This window comes from Leptosomus discolor, chromosome 1, assembly GCF_034619465.1.
Source record: "Leptosomus discolor isolate bLepDis1 chromosome 1, bLepDis1.hap2, whole genome shotgun sequence".
Classification (NCBI taxonomy): domain Eukaryota; kingdom Metazoa; phylum Chordata; class Aves; order Leptosomiformes; family Leptosomidae; genus Leptosomus; species Leptosomus discolor.
In genome coordinates, this window is record NC_141391.1 from 126,715,139 (window position 1) to 126,735,501 (window position 20,363).

A 20,363-nucleotide genomic window follows, 5' to 3' on the forward strand; every position below is an offset into this window, starting at 1 on the left:
ATGATCTGGAAAATATGTACAGACTTCTGTTGGACTGGTTTGTAAAAAAAACCAAAAAAGTCCATCTCTATGAAAAGATACACTGCCCTTTGAAGACCCAAGGCGTGCCAGTCTCGAAGTAGAGTGACCCACTTTATTTTGCTGGACCTGCAGGAGGAGAGGGGACATCAAAGAGGGAGGATGCCTTCTTATTCCTCATTTGTGCTTGGAGGAGTTCTGCTTCCTACCAGAAGGAAAAACAGAGTCTGGCCCAGGGGAGGGCTCCATCCTTTCTTGCGAGGTGGGCTGTGGGGGCAGAGTGAGTGTGTTTCTTAGCTTACATAGCCAGCTGTCTTGTCCCTCATGTTCCTGCCTCACAGCACTGGGGACACTTCTGAGGCACATTCAAAGGTAAGCAGCGTTACACCGGGCTATTGCTGTTGTAAGGCCAGCAAGGGTTTCTGACGCTTGCTAGTTGGCACACCCATACTTTGCAAAAGAACATATTGCTTACCTGCCACACATGCTTCAGGGCTGATACGCTGCTCTCCTGAACGGGTATTGGCACATCCCCCGATCACTGACCACCTGGGAATCAGGTATCGTCATGTCAGGAAACTGGGGCTGTGGGTTGCATTAGTCATGTAAGCAAACCTTTCATGTTTCTCTTTTTTTAAGGGTATTAGAGGCTTATATTGAAACACTACATTTCTTTTTGGCAAGAGTAAAACACAATCCCGTTCTTTCAGCTAGTGGTAGCTATGTTCAAGTGGGCCTTCTTTGCCTCTTTGTTACAAGCCTGCAGGCTGGAGCGAGCCAGCAAGGCAAGAGCCTCTATACAGAGAGGTGTAGACAGAGGGGAGACACAGTTGCACCCCCCAGAAGCAATGCATTCGATTTCCTCAGGTAGCTGTTCGCAGCTTTGGGGCCTGGGTAGGTCAGGCTCCTTCTGTCTCTTCTGAAGCATGGCTGACAAACTTCGAGTATCACCTTTAAAATAAGATGAAATGACAGGAAAACACCCAAGGTACCTCATCAGAGTCTAGATTCAGAGAGATGCACCTAAACTAAGTGGGTTTTGGCAGGTGATAATACAGATTTCTTCACAAAAGGCTGTTTTGCTCCTTGCTGCAGGAGGACGCTGAATATGCCAAGCTGCAGAAAAAAGAAACAGGCTAAGAAAAATAAAAATGCCAAGGACAACACGTACTGAGGAAAAGGCTTTTATTCCATCTAGAGCTCCATTTTTGGCTTACAGGGCATCAGAACGTATTCCACCTGTAGGCTTTGCGTCTTCCAGCATCTCCTGTAATGCTGCACCTACAGCTACACTGAGCAAGAAAGAAAGGAGAGAACGAGTGAGCGAGTGATACAGAATTAGTACAACACAATAAGCTCTTCCAAGGCAAGTAAAGAAGTTTTGAACTCTGTTCAAGCAGAGGGTTTGCAAATGAGTGGTGCTGCGCTGGCAGCATCAGCCTAGAGGTGCGGGTGCGCTTCGCAGCAAGGGCTGGAAGACCCTCCCCCCGCTAAGCGAGGCAGAGCTCCCGGCCGTGTCCCTGTCCCCGCCAGGCTGGCCATCAGGTGGCGGCAGCGCTCCAGTGAATGGCAAGAGCAGCTCTTCCTTCATCCGTTCAGGGAGGGGATTTTTATTTCAGCAGGCCAAGCTTTGAGTGCCGGGAGAGAGGTGCGAATCACACGGCTCCCCACTGAAAGCTCGTTCTGAAACGCAGACCACACCCTGGGTGGCACAAAATGGGAACTCAGCTTGTTTCAAAATCCAGCCTCCAGTGCCAGTGTACCCTAATTAGACCAGCTGACGGAGCTGGAAAAAAAAACACGTGAGCTTTCAGGTACATCAGCCTCTTCTCGGATCATTTCTTTAGCTCATAGATGACAAAAATATCTATTTTTCCCAACGTAATCTGCTGATTTAATAAAAGATATTAATGGGCTTTACAAACCACACCTCACACATACACTTAGGCCATCATTGGCTTTCTGTACACAAGTATTACAAGAATACCGATGTAAGCATGTAGTTGGTGTAAGGAAGAACCATCCTCCAGCATAAACCTAAAAGAACTGGAGGAGACCCAGTACTTCATAGAAAGAAGAAGAAACATCTCACTGAGTAACTCTTTGTCAAATGTGGCAATTAAAGAAGATCCTGTTGTTTTGTTTATAGGTAACTCCTTAGGCCCACGCATGAACAAAGAACTATGTGAAAAAGAGGTGGAATATAGAGCCAGCCCTGATAGAGTTTCACCCATACTGCTTATTTCCTGAACCAGATCCCACGTCTGACCAAAGGTAAGTAAATGGCTAATTCCTCGTTAAGTTTAAAAACAGGTACCTTTGGAAATAGGTGACTGAGTTCACCTTTCTAGCAAGGGATTCCAGGTTTTGTCTTGTGTTCCTTACCTTGCTTGTCAAGAGCCTTGTCTCATGCAGAGGACACACCTCCTCAGCTGCGGGGTTAAAACAATGATCAGAACCACCACGCCTCCGATACCAGCTGCCACAACCCCAATGATTGTTCCAATGGATTCTTCTATACCAAACAGCCCTGGAGGAGAAGGGAAGGGATAGAGAGTAACATAAGATGTTGTTCAGGCAAGTGTATGCAATTCAGCCAGCACATTTTCTGCAGTGGCTGCAGAGGAAGCTACTTACTATGACATCGACTATGCCGATGTCTTGTCTGACATGAAATCACGGGCTTCCACATGGGAGACTGTATTGGACTAAGGAGCTGTTTTCATTCCTATGTAGGAAGCTGCTACACTTTCTTTAGAGATAGGACAGCCCCGTCTCCCTAGCAATCTCCCTTAGCAGCTGGATGCTATGGGATGCCAAGAGATGCTGCTGCCTGAGTTAATGGGACTCATGCCTGGATGCTTTATTTTGAAACAGAAATACTCTGACAATTTTGAGAAAGTCATCAGTGTCCCTGTCTGCCTCCAAAGGAGACAGCACCAGAGGGTGGGCAGAGCTCCACTGAAGCCTTTTCTTTGATTCATAGCTCTTTGGGACTGTCACACGGCAGCGATGGGAAGATCCCATTTTCTTTGAGATAACAGCACACTGGCATTCTGGCTTTATTTGGGACTGAAGGATGATTCAGGGAGAGCCTTTGGACAGGTGAGCACAGTAGGATGGACTGCTGCAAGGGTGATGGAACACAGCATGGAGAGCATCTGCCCTGTAGCTTAGAGTCTGCCAGAGTAGGAATGTCTCTTTAGAGAGAGGGAAACTGGCTGGGCAATGGCACACAACTGATCTGGTCAGATTTTAAGTGACTGCCTCATGCTCATGGTAGTCATTTGGTCATGTTACCCACCCAGGAAAGGTAATAAAAGAATGATTAAAAGCCTTCCAGTTTTATCTACAATGACAGTCCGATCAGGCATTCGCTGCACCTATCTATGCGGTTGTATTTAAGCTTCACCAGAAAATTTGGATGGTTTTGCTACCATATTCACACACAGACTTCCAAACATTGGGCCACCCATTCTCAGGAGCAGCCACTGCTCTGTGCTGCCTAGTCGAATGGATGGACACCCAGTAAACCAGCTGTAGCTCATCGGTTAAAAACCCACTCCCTTCTCCCACATACAGGGAGGCACCCTGTAGTTTAAATCCATCTGTGGGGCCGCTTGTTTCAGCAGGAAAGGGAGGGCAATGAAGGTGCTGTAGAACCATTACTTGCCTTACTTCAAAACATATGTCATTTGCTTCCTGTAATGGACAAGTTAACAGAGTCAGCTAATTTCTCTTTTTAATTTTAGATAAGTTTTTGGACAGTCTGGATTTGTGACATGTAACATTTCTTTATGAATTATATTTTTCATATTCTCTTGTCCCTTTAATTCAGGCACAGTGCAGAAATGATATAAAATGATATATTTCATCTTCTCAGGAACACAGAAAGGCAATTACACCGGCCAGGGTGCAGACATTGCAAGAGTAACCTGCACTACTGAGACTACGAGATCAAGCCAACGGGAGACCTCATTAGACACACGACCAAGCCCTTGCAGGGAGCACAGTTTTCTTGCCTTCTTAGTGTTATGGTTTAAACTGAGTAGTTTTATAAAAATTAGTAACGGAAGAACTCGGGCTCAAAAGGGCAAAGGCTTAGTGAATCTCGGTGAGCAAGAAGCTTTGGTAATGAATAAGGGGGAAATGGCACTTGCATAATTTACTCTTGACACCGAAAGTGCTTTTTTTTTAATTAGATAATAAGATAATAAACCTTCTGATGTGTTGATTTATTGGGACTGGAATGTGTTTAGCCTAGATAAAAAGGAAAGCTGCTTTGACATTTCCAGCTGATAAAGGCAAAGTAAGTTTTCTCCTTACGTAATATGCCTAGTGCCTATTTGTGAGGCTAAGGAAACATAGCATGGCACTTTTAATGCTACTTTGATTTTACTGCGAATGAAGTTAACCAGAAATGATATAATGTGATCCTCATGTTTATTGTGGGATTACTTATGTCATCCAGAGTAAAGGAACAAATATGCAAGTTAGTGGGTTGGAGAGAAATAATGTCAAAAAAAAGGAAGTTTGGAGCTGTTCCCTGAGGTGGTATCTTGACACCTGTCACTCATTGGGATTCTGCCAGAGCTGTGAGTACAAGAGAACTTGTCTGACTTTCGTTCTTGGCACTGACTTTGATTTTAGTGATAAAATTATTCCTTCTTTTTTTTTTTTTTTTGGCCGTAAATGCCCTGTCTTATAATAATACCTATGTGACTGCTTATAGAGGCAAGCCAATCAAAATTACCTGGCCTAACAAAATTAATAAGAAATGTTACAGGGCAATTACACTCCATGACAACAGGTCTTAACTGCTAGAGGCCAAACAGGCCAACTTCTCTTTTTCAGCAAGTGTGTAAGCCAGCTTTGGAGGATAAAGAGGGAGAAAAAAAGTAAATAACATCAAATATTACCCAGAGCCCTCCTGATCCTGAGCTTTGTGCCATCTCCTGTCACCACCTTCCCGTCTGGAAGTGTAACCTCACAGAAATAAATACCATGGTCACTGGTTGTCACATTGAAGATCACTAGGGAGGCATCCCCTTGGGACAAGTCTCCACTCATGAAAACCCTGGAGTTATTTGGCAAGACGGTCACATTGTTTTCTAGCAGGTCCATCTGCCCCTTTTCATCTTCTTTGTACCACTTCACCATCAGGTCAGTCAGGGAGAGATGTCGTGGACTGTTAAAGTGGCAATTTAAGATGACAGTTTCACCCTCTTTGGCTTTTTCCTTGGCTGGTGTTTGAGTCACCGAAAGGTGCCATGGCTCAGGTGTTGTCAACAACAAAGGCCGTGCTGTTGTGTGAGTTACAGCTGCATTCTCCTTGCTTGCACTTCCACCGCTAACACCAACATCTGCACCAGGAAAGAGATAGGAGGTTTGAGGGTGATAGAATGATAAACCTTCCAGCTGCTACTGGCCTCTAACCAGCACAAAGAATGGCTCATGGAATTAGGACTTGAGGGTAGTCACTGCTGTGACAATAGGGAGTTTTTTCTTAGTTCCTGCTTAGATTATGTTCATATATCTTGACAAGGTACTTTGACATATGTATAGATAGTTCTTTTCCTGATCCTCAGTTCCTTTCTACTGCCATACGAAAGGAATATTACTGACATTGCCCAATGGCTTTGGGTGACATTTGGGGTAAGTCCGTTTAGCCACATTTCCACTTGGAAAACTAACGTCTTTCTTACCGTCCCAAAAAGTCTCAGGGTCTGATGTTCCTGCCTCAACTGCTTTTGAGGCAAAGCAAAAAATGCATGTACGCTTACACACAGGTGGCTGTGTTCTGGCAAGTACAGTGAATATGTGTGCACCCTAATGCAACTGCCTGCATACCAAGCCATACTGTGAGCTTCTTAGTTTTGGCATGCACTTCCAGTTTCAGGATAGAAAATCTTGAGATTGTGGAAAGAATCTCCATTGCCAGAGACTGGACCCCCAGCAGATTATGTATCAGCAACCTGGGGTACAGCACCTTAGCATTCTGTGGGTATTGATACTGAGGGTGACATCTATTCTCTGTGAAGGGACCACATTGTCCTGCTACCCTTTGTTAGAAAAATATGGACAATATGCCACCTCAATGTATAGTAGAGATTTAAACCTGCCTTCTCTCGCTTGGCTGTTAATCACAGCATTAAACAGTCTCGAGCTAAGAGCAGTGTGAACGGATCTCATTTCTGGAAACAAGCCCGGGCTCAGAAGATGAGAGGAATAGTTGCTATCTCAAAATGAGGGAAAAACAAACTTAAAAATAAGCCAACAGCTGTCCCCAAGAAAGAGTTCAGACCAATTTTTGGAAAAGTTTATACTGTTGTTTTCTTTTCTTCAAGTGAAACAGTCTCACCTCATACTAGTCGGTGCCCTGTGAAGGACTGCAGTCCATTCCACAGTGAAGGTCTTGATTTTCCGTTGTCTTGAGTCTTTCATTGCCATCCAAAGGGTGTGAAATGCTATTGTCTGGGTCTGGTAAAGCTTCGCAATGACAATAGCCTCTCTGTGCTCAGGGATAAATGTCTCAAGGCAACGGAAAACCAAACCCCTTGATGATTGGTTTGAGAGTTACTTGAATGGCCTACCTCCAGGCATGCTCGTACCCAAAATCACAGTTGTATTCATAGTTATTATTATTTACGATTTGTGAGGGAGCAGCACTGACAATTTCTGTCAGACAGCAGGGCCCTGTTGTTCCAGGTGCCGTATAAAAGGATGGAGTATACAGTTTGCAGTTTAAATATCGGATGAGAGATAACTCAGGGATGCAAAAATATAGAAAATATAAGCTGTCTATGAAACTAGGCAACAACAAAGCACGTGAAAAACCTGCAGAGCTGTTTGGTGCTCTGTGCTTTTACCTCAAAGTGAAAATTTTGGTCTCGTAACCGGAACAGCAATCCATGGGAACCGGATGCCTGAGAATTAGGTACCAAATATTATTGTAGTTCAGGATCCAGTCCTCTAAAATTAGTAGTCCTTATTAAAAATACTGGATGAGATATTATCCTCATGGTCATATGTAATCTCACCAGTAAGCCCACTGGGGGAATCTGATGTCCAGATTTTCCCTTTCCAGTTAGATAACAGTGTATCGATGCAGCAGTCATAAAAGTTGAAGTATCTTGACAAGGTACTTTGACAAAGTACAAAGTATAGTTGAAATACTTGACAAAGCTGATGGTGGCTTGATGTATTACAGTCTTTGTGCATCAAATATTCTGACGTGATATTCTGACGTGATACATTTGGTTATTTGTTAGAGTGAATTTGAGCAGTTTAATCTTTTAAAATCTCTGTTCATTAACCATTGTCTCCATTGGATACTGCTGCTTTAGCTAAAACAGTATGTGTTGCTGCTACCTTGTTTTCAATGAATGGCCACAGAATTTTTTCTCCAGTGCAAGTATTCCAGCCTTACCATACACACACCCCCCCTGCAACACAATTACAGGTTTTAGTCCTTTTAGTGATGTAAAAGGTATCATTTTTGCACAGCAACTTAGTGGCATAGAGAACATAACTGAGCAGGAACAATGTGCTTTGATGCTTCCTCCATTCATCATGAGTTTTAGTTGCACCTCCTATCATGAAATAAACTGGCCTTGTCATCTGTGTTATCCCACACCTTTGATTCAATACAAATCACGTAACTTAAAGCTAATTAGGAAAATCAAAATGCAAGAGGAGTAAGGCTGTATTGTTTCACCCCAGCTCTGTTTGGGGGTTTCACTGAGAAGGTCACAGCACAGCCTCTATGTTTCCTTTCTTTCTCTCTTTTTCTTTTGTAAGGTTGCAAAACTGGAACATACTAGTTCACTGGTATTCAAATACACAATGCCCTTATCGTATTGGCATCTGGGAGCATACCATGCCAAATGCCTTGTTGACTCTGCTTCAAAGCTCTTTTTAAGTCAACCGCTTCATTAGCAGAGTGATGCGTAGGTCCCCTGTCATGCGGCTTGTAGGGCTCAATCCCCAATGGAGAGGAATGTAAGGCTTTTTGGTGAAAGCACTTGAGCTAGACAGAGAAATACGGCATAGATGATCTTGACTTGACCTGGAAAAATGATTAGATGATCTAATAGGTCATTGTCATATGAAGTCAGTAGTTCATGGCCAGTTTTCAACCATGAGGGGAGAAAGCTCTCTTGGACTCCCTGAAATGTGACAATGTGCTCCGCATTTGCCAGTACTAATAGGGCACCTACTAAGCCATCAGCCTCCCCTTTACGTAATCTGCAGGTTGATACTTTCCCATGTAAGGCCACAGCATTGGCTGTGAATGAGACATACACAAGGCAGGCTAGAGGAGGTGGGGTGACAAAAGGAAAGAATAAAATATACTTGTGCTCACTTCCAGTCCTGGGGCCTCTAACTTACTCTTTGGTGCCTGGAGCAAACCCGAGCAGCCCTGCAAGCTTCTGCCAGCATTGGGGAACCAAAATGGTGGGTGGGGGTCATGGCAAAAGTTGACCTTTCTAGTTGAGCCTCCTCTTCTTTGTTCACAATAGATGAAGGAGAGGTTGAGGGCAAACAGGACTCGATTCCCAACCCACATGAAAATCCTCTTGTGCTGGAATGACCATCTTTCAGCTGGTTTTGTTGGCTTTAGAACTCAGCTTCACATTCAGCTGGTGCCATGAGAGTGCTATACAAGCTGCATCCAGCTTCTAGTTGTCTATGATTAAGTGATCAATGACTGCATATCATCTTAATTTACATGACTTTTGCCCTGGGCTGAGGTTGGCTTTTGCAAATGGATGTGAATAACTACCTTGTGACAATGAATGGTTGCTAATACATCAGAGAACCAAACCAGAAATGAAGCTTCTAGCAATGATCATACACAGCCTTTCTTCTTGAAAAAGACAGGCAAATATACCCTTTCTTAACATTTCTATTAGCTATACAGGAATGTATCTATAAAGAAAAGTATGTTTTAATGCAGTGCACAACACTAGATAGAGTTTTCCTGCATCCTAAGGAAGCCATCAGTGGAAAGCTGCTTTTTGAAAAAAAAAAAGAAGGAACCTCTTAAGCCAAACTCTAGGAATAAGCTATATTTCTTCTAATTAAGGAAGGTGGTTTAGTACTCACCCACCAGCAAGAAGAGAAGGAATGAAGACAGTGCAGATCTGTAGAGCTTCCCAATGTGCTGGCTCATAGTTGCTGAAGTATATGGCCTCACCGTCTCTCCCTCCGGTAGTACGGGCAAAAAAATTGCATGTGTTATTGCAACAGGACCTCGCATTCTGCCCAGTGAATGTCACACTTACTAAAGTTACCACAGCTTTGAGCTCCCAGTGCTCTGCCTGCTGCCTGGATGACAGCCACGTTTGAAGTGACAACAATGAGTTCCCTGGGGGACTGTTCTGATCTCTCCCAGAGAAGATGCCGAAAATGCTCTGAGAGCAAAGGGAAGATAATCCGCTGTTTTTTGCTTCAGCCTTGTATAAACCAGAACTTTGGGCTGAGTACAGAATATGCAGATACTCAAAAGGAGAAATCTCTTCTGCCGAACCCCTCCCTGGTGGAGGTAAGAAAAGAAAGAGCATTGGCTTGATTTTCTGAGCAGCTGGACTCCTATCACTCTAATTCACCATGAAAGGAAGTTATAGGAATTCAGTACCTTTGTGGCTATATGCACATGGTGTTTATAGGTAAAATTTATTCCCCAAAGTATATATATCTGTGTGTTCCAGCACAGAACAAATCCTTTTTTCACCAAAAGTTGATTAAACTCCATTTAAGTAAAGCTCATGTATGCCACCAGGGCGGAGAGAAAAATTGCTGAAGCGGATGGCCTCTCTGCGAAACTAGCAGGGGAGCCCTGGAATGGAAAGTCTGGGTTTACACAAAGGCACATACACAGCACTGCTTTGTGGGAGAGCTACAGCAGCCCCAAGCCCTCACCTGTAGCATCCAGCCCTGCTAACAGTGCTGTACCACCACTGTACCAAGCACGTGCCACTGTCACTAGCTGGCAGCAGCCTCCTTTTCCCTCAACTATGGGGTTAGAGATTACAGCACACCTTTCCAGAAGCCTGCTGGCTTTATCTAATGATTTTGCTTATCTTTAGGACTCTTCTGATAACAGCATTGTATTCAGTATCTAGTAAAGACTCAATTCCACATCTGTTAAACAAAAAGCACAATTCAGGTGAGAGAAGCACAGGCATTTCTGCTTTTCTTCATATTTGAGAGCAAAAAGGACCCCAAAAAAAGACACAATCACACCATGAGGGAATCTGTCATCATGCTACTGTCATATGGCTTTTTTTGATTATGCTTTAATAAATTCTGTGATCTGCATCTTTCGATGTGGATGCTCCACAATAGCTGTTCCAAGAAATTCCGCATCTGACTTGCAAAAACTCTGCTGACCAAACAACACCAAGAGGAACAACTCATTCCTTGAGGAATGACTTGTTGCTCTGGCTTTGATGTGGTGACACTGGTATCAGTGAGAGCAGGATAGGCTAGAGGGAATACTGCTAAAGGAACCTAAAAGAGAAATGTTCCTTCTCTGTTTGAAACTGGTTGGGAGGGAGGGAAGATCTGGGATTACCAGGAAGGAATCACTCTTAAGTAAACTATATATTAAAAGGAGAACTGGGACCAAGCGCAGAGCAACATAGCACTTCAGTAGCAAGCTGGAAGATAGATTGTGAGGTCTTCTGAAGGAAGTACTGCCGTAGTGTTAGTGAGCATAACGAAAGTATCTATGAAAGGAAAAAGTTAGAGAAGCCAAAACCAGTCAAGAGTTTGAGGGGTGAATAACCAGTGCAGTCAAAGGCACCTGGCAGATCAAGAGGAATGAGAACTGAGTTACTGGCTTAGACTACTGATGGAGACTGCGTGTCAGAGAAGTTGGAGTGGGAAGATGGAGCTGGACCAAAGGCATTCCAAACAGTGTCTGATTTAAACCCAAGTATTTGATGTGTTTCTAAAAAAAACTTCAAATGTATTGTGATGGACATACTACTGTTGTTCCTGCAAATGCTGCTTATGTTCATTTCATCCTGTATAGCAATTCTCTTGTGAATCCTCCATTAAATGGAGCATGCATGAGCAAAACTGTCAGCTTTGAACCGAGGGAGTACAAAGGTGTTTTAGTGTTGCTGGCATCAGTTGAACATGAAGCTTCTCCCACTTGGATGATACAATATGATTCAGAGAGAATATCAATTTTTGGACCCAAAACAAAAAAAGTAAGCTGGTCCCCTGAGTGCTGTTGAGAAAAGCCTGAAAAATTTGAGTTTGAGGTCCAAATCAAGAACACAAGCAACAAGAATGAAATAAAACATTGGTTTTTACACTTTCATGTAAATTTTGGAGACTCACACTTGGCAGCATTAAAGCTGTCCTGTCTGGGCCAACAGCTGGAAGGGGACGTCAGCCACAGGGACTTCTGGCACCTTTGCTAACATGTCAGTGGGCAGATATCACAGGGCCCAGAGATGTCTTTTCAGAAAGAACCTCAACCCACTTTCTGAGGATGTGGCGAGAGAAAAGGGGCAGCAGGAAGAAACAGCGCTGCCACGCCAGGCTGCTCTACTCCTCTTTCCCTCGGCCATCCATCCATCCATCCATCCATCCATCCATCCATCGCTTTCCATCGTCTACCAGCCAGCCACCCAGAAAGGTGGACGTTTCTTTTCACATCCCAGGGCTCTTTTTACTGGGAGGTGACCTGAGAGCACACATTCGCCAGCCATGATCGCCCCGGTTGGGTACGCTGATTTGAGGGGCACCATTTGGTGCTGTGTAACTCGGAGCCCAGCTTTTCCAACCTCTGGGTGCTCATAGCTTGGGCAGAAACCACCCGGCACTGCTCAGCAGCTTTAAATACGAGACCCTGCGTTTGCTGAGACGAGTCCCCCACCATTTTCTTCCTTTATTTCCCCTCACGCCCGGCTCAGCCTGCAGCCAGCCCGCCCCGCAGCGAGGCAGAGGCAGGCCTTCGCCGGCTCCCCTGCGAACACCCGCGGGGTAGGGCGGCACAGCCCTGTCCCTCTACTCGCCGGCGGCGGGTTGGGGACGCGGGGTCCGGCCCTGGACGGCCCCTCAGACGGCGGCTCACCGCGGCGGCAGCGCTGGCGAGCGGCCGGGCCCGGGGCGGCTCCGGAGCGGACGGCCGAGGGCGGGCTCTCCTTCCCCTCTCTCCCCCCTAGGTGTCCCCCTGGAGCGGCGTCTCGGCGGTATTTTCCGCTGAACCCCCAACCCCCCCACGTCAGATTTAGGATCCTCTTTTGCTGCCCGGACGCTGTTTAATCAGCTGCCGGGGCTGAGCGCAAAGGGAGGGCGGCGGGGCGCAGGGCTTTCCTTCAGGAGGAAGGCAGCTAACACCGCCCCCCCCCCCCCCCCCCCCCCCCGCCCCGCAGCCAGGAGTTTCAGTCCTCAAACTTTCCACCGGCCCTGAGGCTTCGTAATTAACCCTTGTGGAAGCGGCAGAGGAGTTTCTGGAGCTGGCCGAGGGGGGGGATCAGAGGCGCCGCTGCCCTCTCCGCCCTCCCTGACGGCTTCCCCCCGTCAGGAGCGGCGCCGCTCGCCCTTGGCAACCGCCTCCCGCCTCGGGTCCGCGGCCCGGCCGGCGCCTGCCCCTTTAAATGGCGGCCGCGGCCCCGCCGTGCGCCCCGCTGAGGCAGTTAGCGGGCGCCGCGCCGCCCTCGCCCCCCTCCATGGTAAGCGTCGCGGTCTGCGCGCTCCCCGTCGGCCCTCGCCTGCCCCTCCGGTGGGCTCCATGCCCCCGGCCGCTGCCCCGCCGCGGCCCGCCGCCGCGCCGCCCTTTGGGCGAGCCGGGCAGCGGGCTGCGCAGGTAGGTGCGGGGGGCGGGAGCCCCGCTCCTTCCTCCGGGAGACGGGACGGGTGGGCCGAGGCGGCGGGGCTGTCCCGGAGGGCCGGCAGCGGGATGGCCCCCGCGGGCAGCACTGGGAAGCACCGCCGGGGGGTGCGGGGCCGCCGCGGTCCACTCCGCCGCCACCACCCACCTCCCCGAAAGTTTCTTAGGGCGAGGCGGGCACGGCCGGGGGGTGGCGGCGGCCCTGTGGGCCCGCGAAGCAGCGGCGGTGTGGGCCCCCGGTGAGGAGGGGCGGCGGCGAGCGTCCCGCGGGGCTGCTGAGGCCCCTGGAGGGAGGGGAGGGGGGGGTGGGGCTCCCGGGGGAGAGACCCAGCTGCGAGGGGGCGGCCTTGGGCTTGGGGTGACAGCCGCTGAACTCCGGCGGTGCGGTGGGTCGGGGGCGTCCCTCCCGTGGCGGCGTGATCGGGTCTGCCCGCTGTGCGGGGAGCCGGGGCGGCGAGCAGCGGCTGGTGGAAGCTGCAGTGAGTGCGTGTGCTCGCTGTGGAAAACGCCCGGAGAGCAGCTCTGCCCTCACGCCGGGTAGCCTGGGGTGTCTCTGCTCTCCGCCTCGCTCCGTTGCCTTCTCCCGAGCCCAGCCAGCTTGGGCTGCCGGCTTGGCTGGAGGAGCACTGGCCCGCTGGCGGGGTGTTCGCACCCCTGTCTAGCCGTGGGCGTGCGTGTGTGCCAACATGGGCTTGGTTTTGAGTCGTTCTGGACTCGAAATTCGGCTTCGTCTCTCATTGATGGATCCACTACTCCAGGCGGTGTTAGTTACTGGTTGGGACCTTGGACTGTTGTTGTCCCAGTTTGTTGGGTGGCTTGGGACAAGTGTCTTTCTGTGGCTCAGTTTTTCTTCATAAAGTAAAACTGACCACCCAGGTGAAGAGTATTGGTATCAAGGGAGAGTGCTACAGAAGAGTGCTTATCTTTATAATAAGTGATACGAGTAGAACTGTTCGCCTCTGAAGTGTTGTGCTTCTTTTTCTATACAACAAAATATACAATTTGTAGTGTAACTAATATTAAATATAAATACTTGATGTATTTGTATTATAATTATATGTACCAGTCCTCTGTAAATGGTATACCTTGGTAAATGCTATACCTGCATGACCTTTCTCAAGTTTTGAAAGGTCCCACAGATTCTAGAGACATACTGCATGTTATGCGCTGATATCTCATGTTGATGTTATTCCAGCTCTATCAGTGCAGCTTCAGTGTGTAAGTTGAGGGGCTGCTGTAGAAATAAAACATTCTGATAAAAATGTAAGTAACAATTAAATGTAGTATACTCTGGGGAAAAAAAAAAAAGAGTAAAATCAATGAAGAGGCTGTCAGTAGGAAGTGTTTCCATGCCGCTCACCTTGGTGAAGCTAGCATGTCAACTTTAATTTAATATATAGATCTTAAATGGATTAACCATCTTCTTACTTCACCTTTCTCCCCTGTTGTTGAATTACGTACTTTGCTGCTTTGTTCACAGGAAGTTCATGAAGTGGATCATGGTCTTATTAGCCAGCTATTTGCTGATTCAGAGGAGACTCTTAGTTCATGCACAGAGAAAATGCAGGGTCCTGCTCAATATAGCTGGAGTGCTGACTGGAGCTTTTGGGTAATATGTTTTATCTTTCTTCTAATTTCTGTTTTATTTATAAATATACGTGTATTTTAATTTATATATGTGTGTATATGTACTAGCTTTATATCCACAGTTCTCAAGTTGCTTTGTAGTCATGAATTAGTAAAGCATTCTCCACCCATGTAGTGAGGTAGGTAATTTTATCATTATCAGCTTACTAAAGTGTAAGATGAGACTGAGAGGGGGTGAAGTTGTTTACCTGATGTCATGTATTAAGTTAGTGGCAGGACTTCTGGCTTCTGTGCCCAATCCTGTCTCCCAGTTCCTTGCATGGTTCATTAACCTATCCAATGTCTCTTTATGCCTTTGGAAAGATATTGTTGATGCCTTTTAACAGTAAAGTCTGAATTTTGATTCTCAGTGTTGGGTAGATCTTCTGATGTGCTTTCCTAGTGTATGTTTTTGTCAAGTAAACACATTTGTTTTCCACAAAAGTAAATAAACTTCCTGTGTTCTGTGTAAAGAATGGGATTTGTGAATACGAAGGCAGAAAGGAGAGGTTTAAATTTGCTCCTCTCCAGGGAGATGCCTCACTGAAAGTGGAGGGTGTAATAATAAATGCTGTCTTTAATACTCCTATTATGCTTTTGATGATGGTTTTATCTTTTTTTTTTTTCCCCCTCAATGACATGAGAGAAGGTGAACTCATGGGTGTAGATGTAGAGTGTATGTTTTGTGATTAGTTTGGTGGCTAGGTTGCTGTTAGATAGGGAGGGGGAACACTTGTGTGTGCAGCCATGGTCAGGATAACACCTGATCTAGTGAAAGACTTTGATTCCCTTCCTCACAGCTCTGACAGTCTGACTCAGGTTCTACATCAGGTGGCCTCAGTAAATTGGTGTTCTTCAGCTTGTGCATAGAACATCATCTGGACGACTGTGTCCTTGTCCTCATGAGGTCATCAGAGTGTTCATTCACCATGCTCAGCAGGTGAAAGATTAAGTAACTAGCAAAGGCCGTAGGGAATCTGTGGCCAAGCTGCAAGCAGAACTGGGGAATCAGATTTCCCAACTCCTAATTTATAAATCCATCTTGTATGTCTTTCTTCCCTCCTGTTCAAATTAAGCAGATGTCCTAATAGAACATGGATTTTGCATCGCGGGACCTAGCATGGACTTCTTCCAAAATGCATGTGTGCTTTTAAACTGAGCAGCAGTAGTCTGGAGCCAATGGAGATGGGGCAGGCCAAATGAATCCAGCAGGTCATAGTACTGTGTTGCTAGAGAGCGAGTACCTGGCTTGTCCAGTATTTTCTCCACTGTTCCTACAGCAACAAAGATGGTACAGGGTTGTTCTGCCTGTGCCCGGCTGCATCTCTCTACTTGAACTGACAGCAAATCGTGCTGCGCAGACATTGTAGCTGCCAGCTATGCTCTCATTAGATGGCAAATTAGGTTGTGTAAATTAACTCTTGATGGCTTGTATTCAACCGTTAATGCAGTTGATCGTTTATGTGAGGAAGAATCCTGTTTAGGTCTTGGGGTCAGTTTGTTGAACTTGTGGTTAGCAACTCAGTCTTTCCTTGATAAGCTTGGCAATCTAAAAAGTCAGTAAATATATGAAGAATATCACTCTGCTATTGGCTTGTATTTTGGGGTTTGAGACAGATGCCAAGGGTTAGAAATCTCTTTGAACAGAGCTTTAGGCATGTACAGTGCAGGGTATCATGTGTCCTCACAGTGCTACTTCCTGCTTCCTGTAGTAATGCGTGCCTGTAACTTCAGGGGAATGGGATTCTTCAGTGCCGTGGCAGCTGCTAAGAGTGTGAGGTGCAGTCCGATATGATTAGATGGTTGCCTTCTGTCTATGATTTATCCTTCAAGAGCTCAGTATTTGTTTGAACTTAGTGTTTATCTGGTTCTGCAAATATGACCTTGCAGTTAAAACAAAGGAACTGTGTAAATACTTGTCTCTTTTAAGACTATGTTGTGGCTTGTAAAGTTCTAGATGTACTGTTTGTCACTGATTAGTTTTAAAAACCTCTACCAATCTCGTTGTGGGAAGCTGTGGTACCCATTTTCTCAGCCTCAAGGGGATTGAACTTAGACATAGCAAGAAGCAGAAGGTCACAAATTTGAGGCAAAAATTAAGATCTCTGAAATAAAATGTTATGTCATTGGCTTTTTTCCCCTGCTCTTCTAGACAGAAAATGTGTTTTAATAACCTTCATAGTTGATGATCAGCTGCTGACTGTATAAACAAATCATTGAGTCTCCCTAAGTACTGAGTCACAGTAAATGTGTAGGTGATAACACGGAAGGCGGTTTGTTCCAGTGTGCGAAGCATGTGTCACTAACATTTGACAAAGGATCATCTTGGTGTCCTGCGGCAGGCGTGGAGTTGTTACGCTCCTTCATCCTCTTGAGTCGGTAGAACTAAGGAATTACTGCAACAACAAGACTACCCTGCAGTAGCATCTGGGGATCGGCTTTGTTGTCTGCGTTATTTGCTTTGAGAGGCTGCACCTTTCTGACAACTTTGGTTTGTTCCAAGGTCTCACTTCTTCTCAGTATGTACTCTTGCTTCTCTGATGATGGAAACCAAATGTGGATGTTAGAGCCTGACTGGTTTGACTTCAATTTTTGATGTATTTGAGTGGGAGTAGGCAGTTGTGCCATGCCTCTGGAAGTCAGGCCAGGTATCATGAATGCTCAATAAGTGCTGTGTGCGTATGTAATTAGCAGCAAGTTAGGGCTGGGAGCCTCTGGGTTATCTCTTTCTGGCTATGGTGAGTGGGGAGAAGGAAGGGATAGCAGAAAAATTAGCAGGGAAGGAAGAGAAGAAGAGAATCCTACTGTGCATAGTTTTTTCCCCATCTCTCAAAATATATATATATACACTTTGGATAGCTTTATTAAAAAATTTGGAGGAAGAATTAATTTTCTGTATTACTGTAAGCAATTCTTAAACTGGTCGTGTTACTAACTGCTGTTTTTAAGGTGGATGGAGGGTTTTTTTGTTTGTTGGTTTGGTTTTTTTTTTTGAAGACTGTTCCCTGGGGATGGACAGCTAGACTTTTATAACTTCACTGGAGGAAGAAAAAAAGCTTGCTTGCAAACATAATCTCAGGGTTTTCCCTCTTTAATGGAACCTGTAAAGCTTGCATCTGCTTTTGATTAAATATTTCTAGTTTTGGCAACTGCAAATAGAAATGATGGAAATCAAAGATGCTTTGGAAATTAAGTTACATCTGGAAGCCCTATCTCAAGATTCTGAATTCATTTTTTATCCTTTTTACACTCTTCATAATGAAATATAGTTCAATTTAATATCCTTGGAAGAAATCTATGAAAGTCTGAAGTGTTCTCCTACTGTAATGAAGAAGGTAAAGGTGAATGAGGAAGCTAATGAAAAGGATCCTTGCATCAAAAGTGAGGGTGTTCTGTCTGGGAACTCTAGTTTCTATTAATAAACAGTCAAAGTTCATATATGTCTACAATAAGAAGAATGCCCGTGGAAAGAAGGAACAAAAAAGTAAGTCCTTCCCTTGCAATGAAAAGGTAGGTAGGTAGAGTTGAAATCAAATGAGCACCTCTCAGAAAATTGCTTTCATCTGGGAGGCTTGTTTAAGAATTTGGAAATGTGAGGTGCCAAGGAGGTGTATATAAGAAAATAATAGAAGCTTTAAAAAAGCCAGTTTGGTTGCAATGTAATGTCAGTTTAAAGAGTTAGTCAGTGTGAAGGACTGCAACAATAGAAGCAAACAAGTGGTACAGTGAAAAGTGAAAATAAGCCTTTTATTTTTCATAATACAGGAGTAAGTGAGGTTGCACAAGATTTGGAAAAGCATTTGGGATTTTTACAAATGTGGAGTTGGTTTCTATGAGAAAGAGCTAGTCTGTAGGAGTGTGGGAGAATATGAATGCCAAGAATACGATAAACATATGACTCAAACCTGCACAGGAGGGATGCAGATATACACTACAATTTGGAAGAGAACTTATTGCAGCACAGTTAAAAGTTGACATACTTTAGGGCCCAAGACTAGTAAGGGTTCGATGAAATATTTCTTGCGTCTATAGTTGTTTGAATGCTCCTTCTGCCTTTCTCTGAAGACTCATGTTCACCCTGGGAATGGTTTACTGGGCTTGTTAAATGGATAACTATGTTTTGGCAGGCTGGTATTTAAGGCCCTCTGACAGTTGCTTCAGATCCTGTGTGGTGTACTTGTTATGTTACTTCTGAAGAAAGCTTTGCTTCTCATCTGTGCATCCACATGTCTCCATCATGGCTTGTGACATGGGAGGGGGATTTTTAGCCTTTTTATTTGCTGGTATCAAGCAATTTGCTAAGGAGGATGAGAATTGAATAAATGCTGTAGATCTCCAAAGAGAATGAAAATCTTAAGTGTACTTACCCTGATTTTTTCTGAAATGTCTAAACTGAACTTTAGTCTAAATAGCTTTTGCTGTACTTGTGGCACTGGTACATTGTTTGTTTACCTATCTGGAATCTAGAATAGGTGCTTTTTATTTTTTTTTTAAGCCCTGTGATAGCGCTGATTATACCGAAGCAGCATTTTAAAATGGTAAGAAAAGATAAACTCTGTAGTTCTGACTAGCCCTTGAATATGGCTGATTAGGCTAAAGTGTTTTTTCTCACTTCTTTTCACTCTGGGAATCTTTATTGCTGTTGATGCAGCAACAGACTTGATTTGTCTAGAACCTGAAAATTAAGTTTAATCAGGAAGAAAATACTTTAGGTTTGTGTGGTTTACTTTTTTTTTTAAAGTCGCTGGGAGCAAAACTGCTAGAAATGCAATAGAGTTCAGAAAATCAGCATGGAGTTGGTTGAATGGTGATACCCTTTTAATGAAAGGGCAGTTCTTAGCTCGTAGAATGAAAGGTTTAAAAGACAGCTCTAAGAGATCGAAGTAAGCTCTTTGGTCTTTGTGGTTTGGTTACAGCTTTTTTGTTCAGTATTTCTGCAAACAAGCAGTGGTGTAGCACTGTCTCTTTCAAGTCAGCTTTAGATGGGCTACTTGCATCCCTTTGCAGGGAAAGAAGACAGGTAAACAAAACTGTACATACTGTGATTGTTTAGTGATACACTTAATTAAGTCATTAGCAACAACTAGGAGTAGAAAATTCTTCAGGAAATACTTAAGGAAAAAATTAATAATCAAAATATGAAATCTTTTGTTGAGGTTTAGATGATTTGGGACATATACCGATCCAAAAACATAAGAGCATTCTGGATGAGACTATATGGCTTTTCTACTAATGACTACTCTGGAAGCTGTATCTTGTGTCATCCTATGTAGCAGATGGTTATGCGCAAATTGAGTTATGTCAAGATTCCTTGGTGATATTGGCAGCATTTTAGAAATTACATGGAGTAAGTGGGGTTTTTAGTGCTTTTCTACTGGAGTTGCTTGCAGAGTCAGGAAAGCCTACATTGGGATATTGGTGTATTTGTTGCTGCAACCCTGTAAAGGCCCTAGGGAAATGATGGGTAGAGTAATTCAGGACTTTGGCCTGCTCATGGGACCTCTCTCCTTCTCTTCTGCTGTGCCTGCCCACCAGGACTCAAGATATCACCCCTTGTTCAGAATGAGTGGAGACATGTGATCATGAACCATGGTGTGTATGTAGCTCTAGTCAGCTTGTACTGGCATACATGTCTCCCAATAGGTGACCCTTTGCGTTCCACTTTTATATGAAGTTGAACTAAAATTACATGTGATGCTGAAAGCTGTCCAATCAAATCTGGTAGCAGCTTTTAATATAGAAATGACTAAGAGTAAAATTTGCATTTGGTTTCTAAGGTAGAAAAGGAGGAGATCAAATTAGATATCTCACAGGAAAGATAGTTTTGGGGCAATTGCTTGGTAAGTGCAATTTTCCATGTAATTTC

The 20,363-nt window shown here is 44.9% G+C and overlaps 1 protein-coding gene and 1 pseudogene across 2 annotated transcripts in view; one reads left to right on the top strand and one right to left on the bottom strand.

The window, feature by feature from the left end:
• Window positions 1-1,041: 1,041 nt before the first annotated feature.
• Window positions 1,042-11,045, bottom strand: LOC147416285 (uncharacterized; annotated as a pseudogene).
• A 1,593-nt stretch (window positions 11,046-12,638) lies between these two features.
• The window catches only part of GRAMD1C (GRAM domain containing 1C), a 55,351-nt gene continuing 47,626 nt past the window's right edge, over window positions 12,639-20,363 (top strand). Inside the window, exons 1-2 of one of the 2 annotated variants that reach the window (XM_086464221.1) lie at window positions 12,639-12,713; window positions 14,352-14,480. In XM_086464221.1, the coding sequence (XP_086320347.1) occupies window positions 12,639-12,713; window positions 14,352-14,480 (204 nt within the window). Of the gene's footprint in view, window positions 12,714-12,772; window positions 12,848-14,351; window positions 14,481-20,363 lie in introns of those variants that run through there. The other variant, XM_086464212.1, reaches the window with a different exon arrangement.